Source organism: Xylocopa sonorina, chromosome 16 (assembly GCF_050948175.1).
Source record: "Xylocopa sonorina isolate GNS202 chromosome 16, iyXylSono1_principal, whole genome shotgun sequence".
Taxonomy (NCBI): Eukaryota; Metazoa; Arthropoda; class Insecta; order Hymenoptera; family Apidae; genus Xylocopa; species Xylocopa sonorina.
The window spans coordinates 2,084,521-2,099,377 of NC_135208.1; the positions used below are offsets into that span (position 1 = coordinate 2,084,521).

The window sequence follows — 14,857 nt, forward strand, 5'->3', positions numbered from 1 at the left end:
CATATTCTTAGCGTTCAATAAAAGGAAAAGAAAAAATTGTCTCAATGATAGAGTCCAAAAATTTTGGAATTTTTATAATATAGATTATAAAATATAAGTCAGATTAATTGATGTATATTACTATAATCCAGACTATAAAATGTAATCGAGATAAAGGATGCTATATCAAATTAGATAAACTAACGAAACCAGAGAAAATCTAAATGATATATATCAAATATATAAAACATAATAAGAATGTTTAATAATATATAAAATAGGGCAAAGAATAGATTAGTTAATATATAGCACTATAATATAGATTATAAAATATAAGTTAGATAAAGGATGCTATACAAAACTAGATAAACTAACAAAAGAACATTCTATAGAGTGGACAGATCTTTATTAAGGAGCGTATATCCCTATCTTCTTACTGAAAATATAATTTGCAATGAACATATGCGCATCGCTATCCTCCAAGAAGTTACTTTTTGGATCGTACTGCTCAGACGCATAGCAATTATTACATCACTGTGGGAATATTGATTCATGAAAAGTGATGCGGTAGAGCTTCAATTATCCGAGACTGTTGAGAAACAAGTACTCAGTTCATCTAATTCCATACGTTTGTATCATTCTCCTCACAGTCTATGATTCATAGCGTTGAAGCGATGATCAGGTAGGAGTCCTGCTGTATAAAGAATGTAAGCAGATCATCGAACAGTTAACTACATAGCTACATAGCTACCTACTCAACTACCTACAAACATTACTAAAGTAAAATGGAGTAGTCCAAAGGTAAATAACTCCAAACGTACTAAAAAATACAGTAGAAAATATAAAACATTGCATTAGAAATAATTGCTGGGCTCAACACCCTCGCATAAGTTTCCAATTAACTACAATTAATATAGAAGAAATATGCATCTCGTAGATGGCGTCTTCTGGGCCCAGCGCCTTGCACCACGTTTCCCAGAATTATTGAGAGCGACACCTGCAGCAGCAAGAGCTCATCGCGTGTCCATTGATCATCCTCGAGAAATCGCTTCAAATACTCCGACGACAACGTCTTCCTTAGTCAGTCACTCGCTGAAATTACCAGGCGTCGGTACTCTGATAATTAATTTAGCCCCCACCGTTAAATATCTTTCAGTTTAAATAAGGTTGATCTGTTAATTCATCACCTTTCAGTGATCGGTGCTGTTTCATACCGGTGCAGGATTTCTGCTCGAGCTTCGTCGTGCCTGCACCTCTCGTTTAGCTGATTTGCTCTGGATTTACCTGCGGAACTACCTGGAAACTACTTGATTTCGGATCTGTAAGCATTTATCGTGTTTAATTATGCTTTTCACGTAAATAATGCGACATTTACAGTGACTTGGTCGATCCTTAAATGCAATTGCAAGTAGCAGTAATCTTGTAAATGGTAATACGACGGCTCTACATCTAAATATTGCATTAATACTCATAATAAAACTAAAACTAAAATATCCAATTAATAACAATAATAATATATTATTATTTACCATTAGTAAACTTTTAAGTTTGTGCTGTTTTACTTAGCGACACAGATTTGGACCAACTCTCATCCCAGACAAACGAATTTATCTCTTCTTCCACAGAATACAATATCATTCGTTTCTTTAAGCGAAGCTTGAATTAAAAAGTCTACAATAAAATCCCATTTTTCGAGATTCCTGAATCGCACAACTCGTGGACCTCGAATTGCTTTTGAATCGTGCGTTTAATAAAAAATTGTTAAACGCAACAGTTTTGTAGCTTCACATATATTATCTGCGAAGAACTGAATCAAATTTTACAATATATTCTACAATTCTACAAAATATTTTTGATGAACCAATAATTATTAAATCGTTTAAAATCATTAAAATTATTACAATCCTTGCTTGTACAATCAGCCAGTTAACAATACGATTATTAATCTAATTTTTCCACAGAAGTAATTATTTAAAAGTATCGCAAAATTCGTAAAAAAAAAAAGATTAATGTCGTACATCGAGCAGAATAATATCTTAAAATTTACAAGACTACACGACGCGTAACAATAGTTAAGGCGTTATCAATTTATCCTTTAAAACTTCTATTCTATGATCAGAAATATGAATCTATGCTAATCCTAAAACTGTTTATCTGTGAAACATTTTCTAGAATTTATAATTTATTATTTACTGTATATATAATTAACTATGTACGCGGAAAACTTTAATTTTAGGTTCTTACTGTATGGAAATATCTTTGTGCAAGCTATATTGAAGTACATTGTACAAAATAATTTGCAATCAAGCTCGAAAGTCACGATCACGGTCCTCATTTTCCATGTCATCGCTGATTACAATAAAATCTGCATTGTAAACATCAAAATAGACCACAAAACGATAACAATTTATTATTATTCTTGTGGTTGTTGAGAGGGAACGATAAAAAAAATTCAGAACAGTAAAAAAATAACGGTTGCGACCTACATTATCGACCATGGATCGCTACTCAGGAACCACCTGAAGCTACTTTAAGTTCAATGTAGAAATTTCCAACTTTTATGCCACAACGTCTTTCTGAAAACAAAATTTCACCCCATCTTTTATTTTTTTAATAGATATAATAATACAGACACGTTTTAAACAATAAAAAATGCATTAAAAGAAAAGAAAAACTGTAAACTGCAACTAACAGAGTAATAACAAAAGGTTTTGCTATTATGCATATACATTTTTGTATTGCCACAAAATTGACCAAATCTTGGATGCAGTGTAAATATTTTTTGCGCCACCCTGAGAAAATTGAATCTAATTTTCAGTTACAATAAAAGCGCACGATATTTTTCAGAAAAGGTGGACTGGCTGAATTGAAGAAGAATGGAGACGTACGTGGAAATTATTTGCGGGTTCGTCGCCGTGTTTCTAGCGTTTTATTACTACTTCACCTCGACGTTTGACTTCTGGAAAGCACGTGGAGTACCTGGGCCACGACCTATACCACTGTTTGGTAACATGAAAGATATAATATTTCGAAAGGTATCTCTGTGCGACTACACAAAAGACATTTACACTGAATACAAAGACGAGCCAATGATCGGAATGTACTTATGGAGAACTCCTGTACTTCTTCTACGCGATCGAGAACTTATTAAGGACGTTCTGATAAGGGACTTTTCCAATTTCGCCGATCGTGGATTCCCTGTTGTAGAAAAGGTAAACGAGTAAGCTGAGATTGGAAATTGATTGCACAAATTTATTATCAGTGTCTTCGCAATCCTTTTTTTCATGTCGCACAGTCACAAAACTAATATATAATGACCTCTAACACATAATTTAGTATTTGTAGCATGATACAAAGGTACTAGAAAGAATAATATTAATTGCAAACAACAAAATAAACCAACAAGACGAGCGCTTCATCAACTTGGTGCGACTTTACTCTGCAAATCCTGTGCGATTTACACGGAACATCCAAAGAGTTAATTTTACTCGCACCAGCTATTGAAATCCTAATTAATATAATTATTTCAGGTGGAACCATTGTCTCAACATCTGTTTAATTTGGAGGCTGAAAGATGGAGACCGATGAGAGCAAAATTGATGCCAATATTCTCATCAGGAAAACTGAAAGAGATGTTTCCTCTGATACTGGAATGTTCGAAAAATTTGGAGCAATATTTGGACAAACTGGTATCGACAGGAGAGCCAGTCGAATGTCGTCAATTAACAGGAAAATTCACGACATCAGTAATCGGCAGTTGCGCCTTTGGCATAGAATTGAGCAGTTTATATCACCAAAACAGCCAGTTCTGTCGATTAAGCAGTCAAGTGTTTAGACTTGGCTTGAGATTCCGACTTAGAGAAATGGTACCAAAGTTCTACAATTTACTTGGCTACTTGTTTCCTGAGAAGGAAATGACAACGTACTTCACCAAACTTATTGTGGATGTGATGGCGCACAGAGAAAACAACAATATTTTTAGGCCTGACGTGGTCAATATGCTACTGGACCTTAAAAAAAATGCGGACAAACTGGACACTATTGGTACGTTCTATTAGGTTGTAACATATAAAATTACTGATTTTTAGCATTAAGCAGTGGATCCTACATATTTCTTCCGAGAAGATTCTAGTCTTTCAATTCCATTTTTATAAAAATCTGTGCGCAACTTGGGGGATATATATTTAGCATTTTGTTGGTGTATTTGATCGACTACTTTGTAAAGAGTTTTTTTTACTCTTTTGGTCATTCTCAGAATCTTTACGTTAAGATGTTTAACTGAAGTTCAATTTTTAAGTTAAGATACTAAACTGAAGTAAGTTCAGTCCTTAAATTAAGATACTAAACTTAAATAAGTTCAGTGTTTACGTTGAGATATTTAACTGAAGTAACTTCAATCTTTATGTTAAAATATTTAACTCAAATTCAATCCTTAATTAAAATATCTCGACTTGAAGACTGAACTTACTTAAGTTATGTATCTTAGTTTAATGATTGAACTTACTTAAGTTAATGTTTGAAATTAAGTTTAGTATCTTAACGTAGAGATTCAATACACTTTATTTAAATATCTCAGCTTAAAGATTGGAGTTAAATATAAAACCTACGATAAAATAATCGAACAAATCTAAAAAACAAAATCTTCAATTCATGGTCTCTAAGTTGCACTTATTTTTATGGGAAAGGCCCAGAAATTTTTACTGTTTAAGACTTCCCACTTGTCTTGACCCCATCCATGAATTACAAATACGATGCCTCACATTATTTATCATATTTTCCAGAACTAACGGATACATTGCTGACTGCACAGGCGTTCGTTTTCCTCATTGCTGGATTTGAAACTTCCTCAACAACAATGACCCACGCTCTTTATGAATTAGCTTTGAATGTCGATGTACAGAAAAAACTGCGACAAGAAATTAAGGAACACTATGAGAAAAATAATGGGGAATTGAAGTACGATGATATCAAAAATATGGCGTATCTGGACTTAGTATTTCGTGGTATGTACATGTAATTGTTAATACTTTTTTTTCCTTAGAACAATTCCTATTTCGATTCTACTAATCATCTCATAATAATCCACAATATTTTAGAATCCTCTTGGTCTATTCCTGATGTGATAATAAATTCAGTATTTTAAACTATGCGCTCTCAGCCGTCGTTGTCATATAGAAAATTTTATTTGATTCGTTTCTCTGGTTACCCTTTTAAAAAATTGCATACTTCAAAAATCAGGCAACGTCAAGTGATACGTGTTACTACAACTAACAATAAGCAATTGACGATTGGTCAAGTGGAAATTATCATCCTATTAACCACCTAATCTTCATTTTGCAAAATTTTTAACATATTAGAAATAGCTAGCTTGGTCTTCTTGGAAAGTGGAGTTAGACGCAAATAATCGATTTACAGAAACGTTAAGGAAATATCCACCCGGGCCACTCATATTAAGAAGGTCGCTAGCTGATTATACCTTCAGGAACACAAAAGTTACTATACCAGGGAAATCATTCGTATGGATACCATTATTTGCGACCCACCGTGATCCAGATAATTATCCAAATCCGGAAGCTTTTATCCCTGAAAGGTTCACAGAAGATGCTGTTGCAGCGCGACACCCTACGCAATATTTACCATTCGGTGATGGACCAAGGAATTGTATTGGTGCGTTAACTAATTACAGCACTTTAAACTTCTTAGCTTATTTTACAACTTATCAATCGTACCACTCAATTTCTTAGCTTATTTTACAATTTACAAGTAAAAATTCAATAAATGGTTCTTTTAAATCACATTAATGCAGCCGGAATAAAATTTGTATAAGGACTGGCACAACTTCTTAGGCCATTTGCATTAGCCTCGAGTACACTCCCAATAAAATGGGCCATTTAAATGTTTGCACAAGGCACCAGAGAAGGTGCGATGCAGTGAGAAAATGCACATGGGCCTCTTCGAGCTGCTTACGCACCTTATTACCTGTTATTTCTTCCAGATTTTGGCCTATATTCTCCAAATGTTAGATTTACAGTAATCGAAGGTTCCCATGTTGAGTTCTTGTAATATATTAAGCGTTTCCTCATTTTCTAATAGATACATTATCCCAAATACTTTAATTACTATCAAATTGTATCATGTATTTTAATGTTTTTCATTGAAGATGCCACTCAGGCAATGAATATATCCAATATAGTCATGAAGAAGTTGTAAGATAAAAGATAAAAGATTAGGCGGAATTAGTTAATGTCAAATGTTACTAATAGTTTTGTATTTTAGGTGCAAGATTCGCAACTTGTGAATCCAAAGTTGGCCTCATAGCGATTCTTCGCAATTATAAAGTCGAAGCATGCGACAAAACTATGATACCGTATGCAATTGATCCAGCTTCTTTCTTACTAGCGCCCAAAGGAGGAATATATTTGAAGTTTACGAAAGACTAAAAAATTAGGTTTTTATAAGTTTTGATATCAATAGATATTATACATTTATAATAAGATACAAAAATGTTATAACTTTAAGGTAAAACAAGGTATTACACGGTGATTGTAAAATATAATATATTTTTTGTTTGCAAAAAGGTTCAAATTTTTTTTCAAGTAATCGGGAGTTTTGATACAGATGCTTACTATGAGATATCTCGTTGTTGGCAGTTTTGATATAGGTGCTTAGTACGATATCTCATAGTTAGCAGCGAATGGTTTAAATTCTTCAGCGATAAAAGTGGTGCGATATTCACAAATCGTTGGCTAGAATAACACATTATTATCGCTGTTATACAACAAAATTTGTGTTATTCCTACTGAAACATTTTATAGAGTGGATAGATCTTTATTAAGGAGTATATATCCCTTTCTTCTCACTGAAAATATAATTTGCAATGAACATATGCGCATCGCTATCCTCCAAGAAGTTACTTTTTGGATCGTACTGCTCAGACGCATAGCAATTATTACATCACTGTGAGAATATTGATTCATGAAAAGTGATGCGGTAGAGCTTCAGTTATCCGAGTCTGTTGAGAAACAAGTACTCAGTTCATGTAATTCCATAATATTAAAATTATAATATATTTATACAAATATGTTTATATAATTCTCTACAAAGTCTGTGATTCATAGTGTTAAATCGACGATCAGGTAGGAGTCCTGCTGTCTGAAGAATATAAGCAGATCATCGACCAGTTAACTACATAGCCACTCAAGTGATACACATTCATGCGATTATGCTTACCATATGAAATCGACTAGGTAATGTAAAATGTAGTACTCTGAAGGTAAATAATTCCAAAAATATTAAAAAAATACAGTAGAAAATGTTAAACATTACATTAGAAATAATTGCTAGGCTCAACACCCTCGCACAAGTTTCCAATTAACTACAATTAATATAGAAGAAATATGCATCTCGTAGATGGCGTCTTCTGGGCCCAGCGCATTGCACCACGTTTCCCAGAATTCTTGAAAGCGACACCTGCAGCAGCAAGAGCTCATCGCGTGTCCATTGATCATCCACGAGAAATCGCTTCAAATACTCCGACGACAACGTCTTCCTTAGCCAGTCACTCGCTGAAACTGCCAAGCGTCGGTACTCTGACAATTAATTTATATTTCTGCTGTTAACTGTCTTTCTGTTCGAATAACATTTAACTGTTAATTTATTATTTTCCTGTGATCCAGTGTTGTTTCATTCTGGCGCAGAATTTCTGCTCGAGCGTTGCCGTGCCTGGACATCCCGTTTAGATGATGTGTTCTGGATTTACGTGTGAAACTACCTGCGAGTAACTACTTGGAGACTACTTGATTGCAGATCAGTAAGCATTTCATGGTTATTTATGCGTTTCACGTAAATAATGGGACATTTATTTCTTCGAGTCGACGCTACAATGAATTTGTCGAACTTTAAATGCAATTGCAAGTAGCAGTAATCTTGTAGATGGTAATACGACGGCTCTACATCTAAATATTGCATTAATACTCATAATAAAACTAGAACTAAAATATCCAATTAATAACAATAATAATATATTATTATTTACCATTAGTAAACTTTTAAGTTTGTGCTGTTTTACTTGGCGACACAGATTTGGACCAACTCTCATCCCAGACAAACGAATTTATCTCTTCTTCCACAGAATACAATATCATTTGTTTCTTTAAGCGGAGCTTGAATTAAAAAATCTACAATAAAATCCCATTTTTCGTGATTCCTGAATCGCACAACTCGCGGACCTCGAATTACTTTTGAATCATGCGTTTAATAAAAAATTGTTAAACGCAAAAGTTTTGTAGCTTCGCATTTAGTATCTGCGAAGAACTGAGTCAGATTTTACAATTATATGGAACATGATCAGGGGAAGGGTTTAAGTTCGAGTGGGTCTTAATGTTTGCAGGAACTGTAGATCTCTTGGAAAGATTTTTTATGTTTACTCGCTGGAGAGTTTGCTCGCAGACGGACGGGGTTTTATTATAAAAAACGCAAACAAACGGTCGCATCATGTTGGCGCATCCGACGTTATATATTAGAAGCAATAACTTTCTGTAGATATTCTCGAAATTGATAAAAATTGTTGAGAAAAGCTGCTCTGAAAAATTGGAAAAACTAAGATCATCGACGTGGTGTCTTAAATTAAGTAACTGAATAATTTTTAACAACTTTCTTTTACTATTATCGACGTCTTTACGACTCAATTGATTTCGAGGAATTAAAAATTAATATTTCGAATGTATTTGTATACATTTAACTGCTGCGCAATTTTGGTTTTCAGGATATTTGGTTTTTGGGTCTAGTTGACTGTTTTATGGTCTATTTTGTTGTTTACAATGAAGATTTTATTGTAATTAGCAATAAAGTGGAAAATGAGGACTGTAATCGTGATTTTCAAGCTTGATTAAGAATTATTTTATACAAAATACTTCAATGTAGATTGCACGAAGGTATTTCCATGCAATATGAATTTAAAATTACGTTTTCTGCGCAATTAGTAAATTACATGCACAGTAAATAACAAATTATAAATTCTAAAAAATATCTCATTGATAAACAGCATCAGGATTAGCATAGATTTATATTTCTGGCCTTAGAACAGAAGTTGTTGAAGATAAATTGATAACACTTTATCTATTGCAAGATTACTATTGAATATTTTTTATGAACTAATAATTATTAAATGGTTTAAAGCTATTAAAGTTATTACAATCCTTGCTTGTACAATCAGCCAGTTGGCAATACAATTATTACTCTAATTTTTCCACAGAAGTAATTATTTAAAAATATCACAAAATTTGTAAAAAAAAAAGATTAATGTCGTACATCGAGCAGAATAATATCTTAAAATTTACAAGACTACACGACGGGTAACAATAGCTAAGGCGTTATCAATTTACCCTTTAAAACTTCTATTCTATGATCAGAAATATGAATCTATGCTAATTCTAAAGCTGTTTATCTGTGAAATATTTTTTAGAATTTATAATTTATTATTTACTGTATATATAATTAACTATGTACACGGAAAACCTAATTTTAGATTCTTATTGTATGGAAATACTTTCGTGCAAGCTACATTGAAGTACATTGTACAAAATAATTTGCAATCAAGCTCGAAAGTCACGATCACGGTCCTCATTTTCCATGTCATCGCTAATTACAATAAAATCTGCATTGTAAACAACAAAATATACCACAAAACGATAACGATTTATTATCATTCTTGTGGTTGTTGAGAGGGAACGATAAAAAAAATTCAGAACAGTAAAAAAAATTACGGTTGCGACCTACATTATCGACCATGGATCGCTACTCAGGAACCACCTAAAGCTACTTTAAGTTCATTGTAGAAATTTCCAACTTTTATGCCGCAACGTCTTTCTGAAAACAAAATTTCACCCCATCTTTTATTTTTTTAATAGATATGATAATACAGACACGTTTTAAACAATAAAAACTGCATTAAAAGAAAAGAAAAACTGTAAACTGCAACTAACAGAGTAATAACAAAAGGTTTTGCTATTATGCATACACATTTTTGTATTGCCACAAAATTGACCAAATCTTGGATGCAATGTAAATATTTTTTGCGCCACCCTGAGAAAATTGAATCTAATTTTCAGTTACAATAAAAGCGCACGTTATTTTTCAGAAAAGGTGGACTGGCTGAATTGAAGAAGAATGGAGACGTACGTGGAAATTATTTGCGGGTTCGTCGCCGTGTTTCTAGCGTTTTATTACTACTTCATCTCGACGTTTGACTTCTGGAAAGTACGTGGAGTACCTGGGCCACGACCCATACCAGTGTTTGGTAATGTGAAGGATACGATGTTCCTAAAGATGTCCCCTGCTCACCTTGTAAGAGACGTTTACAATAAATACAAAGACGAGCCAATGGTTGGAATATTCACATGGAGAACTCCTATACTTATTCTTCGTGATCCGGAACTTATTAAAGACGTTCTGATAAGAGACTTCTCCAACTTCATGGATCGAGGATTCGCTAATGTAGAAAAGGTAACCGAATAAGCTGAGATTGGAAACTTATTGCACAAATTCATTATCAGTGTCTTCGCAAGCCTTTTTTCCATGTTGCACAGTCACAAAACTAATATATAATGGCCTCTAACACATAATTTAGTATTTGTAGTATGATACAAAGGTACTAAAAAGAATAATATTAATTGGGAACAACAAAATAAACCAACAAGACGAACGCTTCAACAACTTGGCATGACTTTACTCTGCAAATCCTGTGCGAATTAGATGGAACATCCAAAGAGTTAATTTCATTCGCACCATCTATTGAAACCCTAATTAATATAATTATTTCAGGCGGAACCATTATCTCCACATCTGTTTAATTTGGAGCCTGAAAGATGGAGACTGATGAGAGCAAAATTGTCGCCAATATTCACATCTGGAAAACTGAAAACCATGTTTCCTCTGATAATTGACTGTTCGAAACATTTGGAGAAATATTTCGAGAAACTGGTATCGAAAGGAGAGCCTATTGATTGTCGTGAAGTAACAGCAAAATTCACGACAAACGTAATAGGCAGTTGCGCCTTTGGCATAGAATTTAACGCTTTATGTGATGAAGAAAGCGAGTTCCGTCGAAAGACCAGGCAAGTGTTTGTTCTTAGCCTCTCGCAAATTATCAGATTACGACTTAAAGAAATGGTACCAACGTTCTACAATTTACTTGGCTACGTGTTTCCTGAGAAGGAAATGACAACGTACTTCACCAAACTTTTTATGGATACGATGGCGTACAGGAAAGAAAACAATATTAATAGGCATGACTTTGTCAATATGCTTTTGGAGCTTAAGGAAAATGCACCTAAAATAGACACTATCGGTACGTTCTATTGGGTTGTAACATACAAAATCTCTGAGTTTAAGGATTAACCAGTGGATCCTACACATTTCTTCCCAGAAGTTTCTAGTCTTTCAATTCCATTTTTATAAAAATCTATGTTCAACTTGGGAAATATATATTTATCATTTTGTTGGTGTATTTGATTAACTACTTTGTAGAGAGTTTTTTTTACCCTTTTGGTCATTCTCAGAATCTTTACGTTAAGATGTTTAACTGAAGTTTAATTTTTAAGTTAAGATACTAAACTGAAGTAAGTTCAGTCCTTAAATTAAGATACCAAACTTAAATAAGTTCAGTGTTTACGTTGAGATATTTCACTGAAGTAACTTCAATCTTTATGTTAAGATATTTAATTTAAATTCAATCCTTAAATAAAATATCTTGACTTTAAGATTGAACTTACTTAAGTTAATGTTTGAAATTAAATTTAGTATCTTAACGTAGAGATTCAATACACTTTATTTAAATATCTCAGCTTAAAGATTGGAGATAAATATAAAACCTACCATAAAATAATCGAACAAATCTAAAAAACAAAATCTTCGATTCATGGCCTCTGAGTTACACTTATTTTTATGAGAAACGCCCAGAAATTTTTACTGTTTAAGACTTATCTTCATCCCCATCCATGAATTACAAATACGATGCTTTACATTATTTATTATATTTTGCAGAACTAACGGATACATTGCTAACAGCACAGGCGTTTGCTTTCCTCGCTGCAGGATATGAAACTTCTTCAGCGGCAATAAGTCACACTCTTTATGAGTTAGCTTTGAATGTCGATGTACAGGAAAAATTGCGACAAGAAATCAAGGAACACTTTGAGAAAAATAATGGGGAATTGAAGTACGATGATATCAAAAAGATGACGTATCTGAACTTAGTACTTTCTGGTATGTATAAGTAATTGTTAATACTTTTCTTCCTTTAGAACAATTCCAATTTTGATTCCACTAATCATCTTGTAATAATCCACAATATTTTAGAATCTTCTTGGTCTACTCCTGATGTGATAATAAATTCAGTATTTTAAACTATGCGCTCTCAGCCGTCGTTGTCATATAGAAAATTTTATTTGATTCGTTTCTCTCGTTACCCTTTTAAAAAATTGCATACTTCAAAAATCGTCAAGTGATACGTGTTACTACAACTAACAATAAGCAATTGACGATTGGTCAAGTGGAAATTATCATCCTATTAACCAGCTAATCTTCATTTTACAAAATTTTTAACATATTAGAAATAGCTAGCTTGGTCCTTTGGGAAAGTGGACTTAGACAGAAATAATCATTTTACAGAAACAATGAGGAAGTATCCAGCTGCAGCATTCTTCGTTAGAAAGTCGCAAGATGATTATACCTTCAGAAACACAAAAGTTACTATACCGAAGGAAACATTGGTGTGGGTACCAGTATATGGGCTTCACAACGATCCAGATATTTATCCAAATCCGGATGCTTTTATCCCTGAAAGGTTCACAGATGATGCTGTTGCAGCGCGACACCCTATGTATTATTTACCTTTCGGCGATGGCCCAAGGAACTGTATTGGTACGCCAACTAATTACAGTATTTTAAACTTCTTAGCTTATTTTACAACTTATCAATCATACCATTCAATTTCTTAGCTTATTTTACAATTTACAATTAAAAATTCAATAAATGGTTTCTTTAAATCACATGAATGCAGCTTGAATGAAATTTGTATAAGAATTGGCACAACTTCTTAGGCCATTTGCATTAGCCTCGAATACACCCCCAATTAAATGGGCCATTTAAATGTTTGCACAAGGCACCAGAGAAGGTGCGATGCAGTGATAAAATGTACATGGGCCTCTTCAAGCTGCTTACGCACCTCATTACCTATTATTTCTTCCTGATTTTGGCCTATATTCTCTAAATGTTAGATTTACAGTAATCAAAGGTCCCCGTGTTGGGTTCTTGTAATATATTAAGTATTTCCACATTTTCTAATAGATACGTTGTCCCAAATACTTTAATTACTATCAAATTGTATCACATATTTTAATGTTTTTCATTAAATATGCCACTCAGGCAATGAATATATCTAATATAGTCATGAAGAAGTTGTAAGATAAAAGATAGAAGATTAGGTGGAATTAGTTTGTGTCAAATGTTATTGATATTTTTCTATTTTAGGTGCACGATTCGCAATTTATCCATCCAAACTTGGCATCATAACAATACTTCGCAATCATAAAGTGGAAGTATGCGACAAGACTATGATTCCATACGTATTCGATCCAACTGGTTTCCTCCTCTTACCTAAAGGAGGACTATATTTGAAGTTTACAAAAGTTGACAATTAAGTTCTTATAAGTTTTGATATCAATAGATATTATACATGTATAATAAGATATAGAAATGTTATAACTTTAAGGTAAAACAAGGTATTACACGGTGATTATAAAATATAATATATTTTTTGTTTGCAAAAAGATTCAAATTTTTTTTCAAGTAATCGGGAGTTTTGATTCAGATGCTTACTATGAGATATCTCGTTGTTGGCAGTTTTGATATAGGCGCTTAGTACGATATTTCATAGTTAGCAGCGAACGGTTTAAATCCTTCAAGGATAAAAGTGGTCTAATATTTACAAATCGCTAGCTAGAATAACACATTATTAACGCTGTTATACAACAAAATTTGTGTTATTCCTACTAAAACATTCTATAGAGTGGACAGATCTTTATTAAGGAGTATATATCCCTTTCTTCTCACTGAAAATATAATTTGCAATGAACATATGCGCATCGCTATCCTCAAAGAAGTTACTTTTTGGATCGTACTGCTCAGACGCATAGCAATTATTACATCACTGTGAGAATATTGATTCATGAAAAGTGATGCGGTAGAGCTTCAATTATCCGAGTCTGTTGAGAAACAAGTACTCAGTTCATGTAATTCCATAATATTAAAATTATAATATATTTATACAAATATATTTATATAATTCTCTACAAAGTCTGTGATTCATAGTGTTAAATCGACGATCAGGTAGGAGTCCTGCTGTCTGAAGAATATAAGCAGATCATCGACCAGTTAACTACATAGCCACTCAAGTGATACACATTCATGCGATTATGCTTACCATATGAAATCGACTAGGTAACGTAAAATGTAGTACTCTGAAGGTAAATAATTCCAAAAATATTAAAAAAATGCAGTAGAAGATATTAAACATTACATTAGAAATAATTGCAGGGCTCAGCGCCCTCGCACAAGTTTCTAATCAACTACAATTAATATAGAAGAGCTATGCATCTCGTAGATGGCGTCTGCTGGGCCCAGCGCATTGCACCACGTTTCCCAGAATTATGGAGAGCGACACCTGCAGCAGCAAGAGCTCATCACGTGTCCATTGATCATCCCTGGAGAAATCGCATCAAATACTCCGACGATAAAGTCTTCCTCAGCCAGTCACTCGCTGAAACTGCCAAGCGTCGGTACTCTGATAATTAATTTATCTCTCCGCTGTTAACCGTCT

General features: G+C 33.4%; 2 protein-coding genes across 2 annotated transcripts in view; one reads left to right on the forward strand and one right to left on the reverse strand.

The window, feature by feature from the left end:
- The window catches only part of C1galta (Glycoprotein-N-acetylgalactosamine 3-beta-galactosyltransferase 1), a 326,221-nt gene that overhangs the window by 7,537 nt on the left and 303,827 nt on the right, over nt 1-14,857 (reverse strand). The gene's annotated exons all lie outside the window — the stretch shown is intronic.
- Nucleotides 1,078-13,808, forward strand: LOC143431015 (uncharacterized). Its single transcript, XM_076907500.1, has 34 exons — nt 1,078-1,300; nt 2,827-3,191; nt 3,510-4,023; nt 4,761-4,982; nt 5,395-5,646; nt 6,256-6,417; nt 6,499-6,621; nt 6,664-6,724; nt 6,819-6,938; nt 6,982-7,018; nt 7,084-7,115; nt 7,173-7,226; nt 7,286-7,293; nt 7,390-7,593; nt 7,656-7,740; nt 7,786-7,821; nt 7,898-8,125; nt 8,268-8,278; nt 8,330-8,436; nt 8,521-8,608; nt 8,766-8,843; nt 8,902-8,959; nt 9,023-9,052; nt 9,166-9,234; nt 9,276-9,332; nt 9,443-9,641; nt 9,705-9,811; nt 9,888-9,905; nt 9,965-10,087; nt 10,143-10,482; nt 10,801-11,326; nt 12,022-12,243; nt 12,649-12,900; nt 13,510-13,808. Exons 2-34 carry the CDS (start codon nt 2,856-2,858, stop codon nt 13,677-13,679), a joined length of 4,929 nt encoding a protein of 1,642 aa, XP_076763615.1. The 5' UTR covers nt 1,078-1,300; nt 2,827-2,855; the 3' UTR covers nt 13,680-13,808.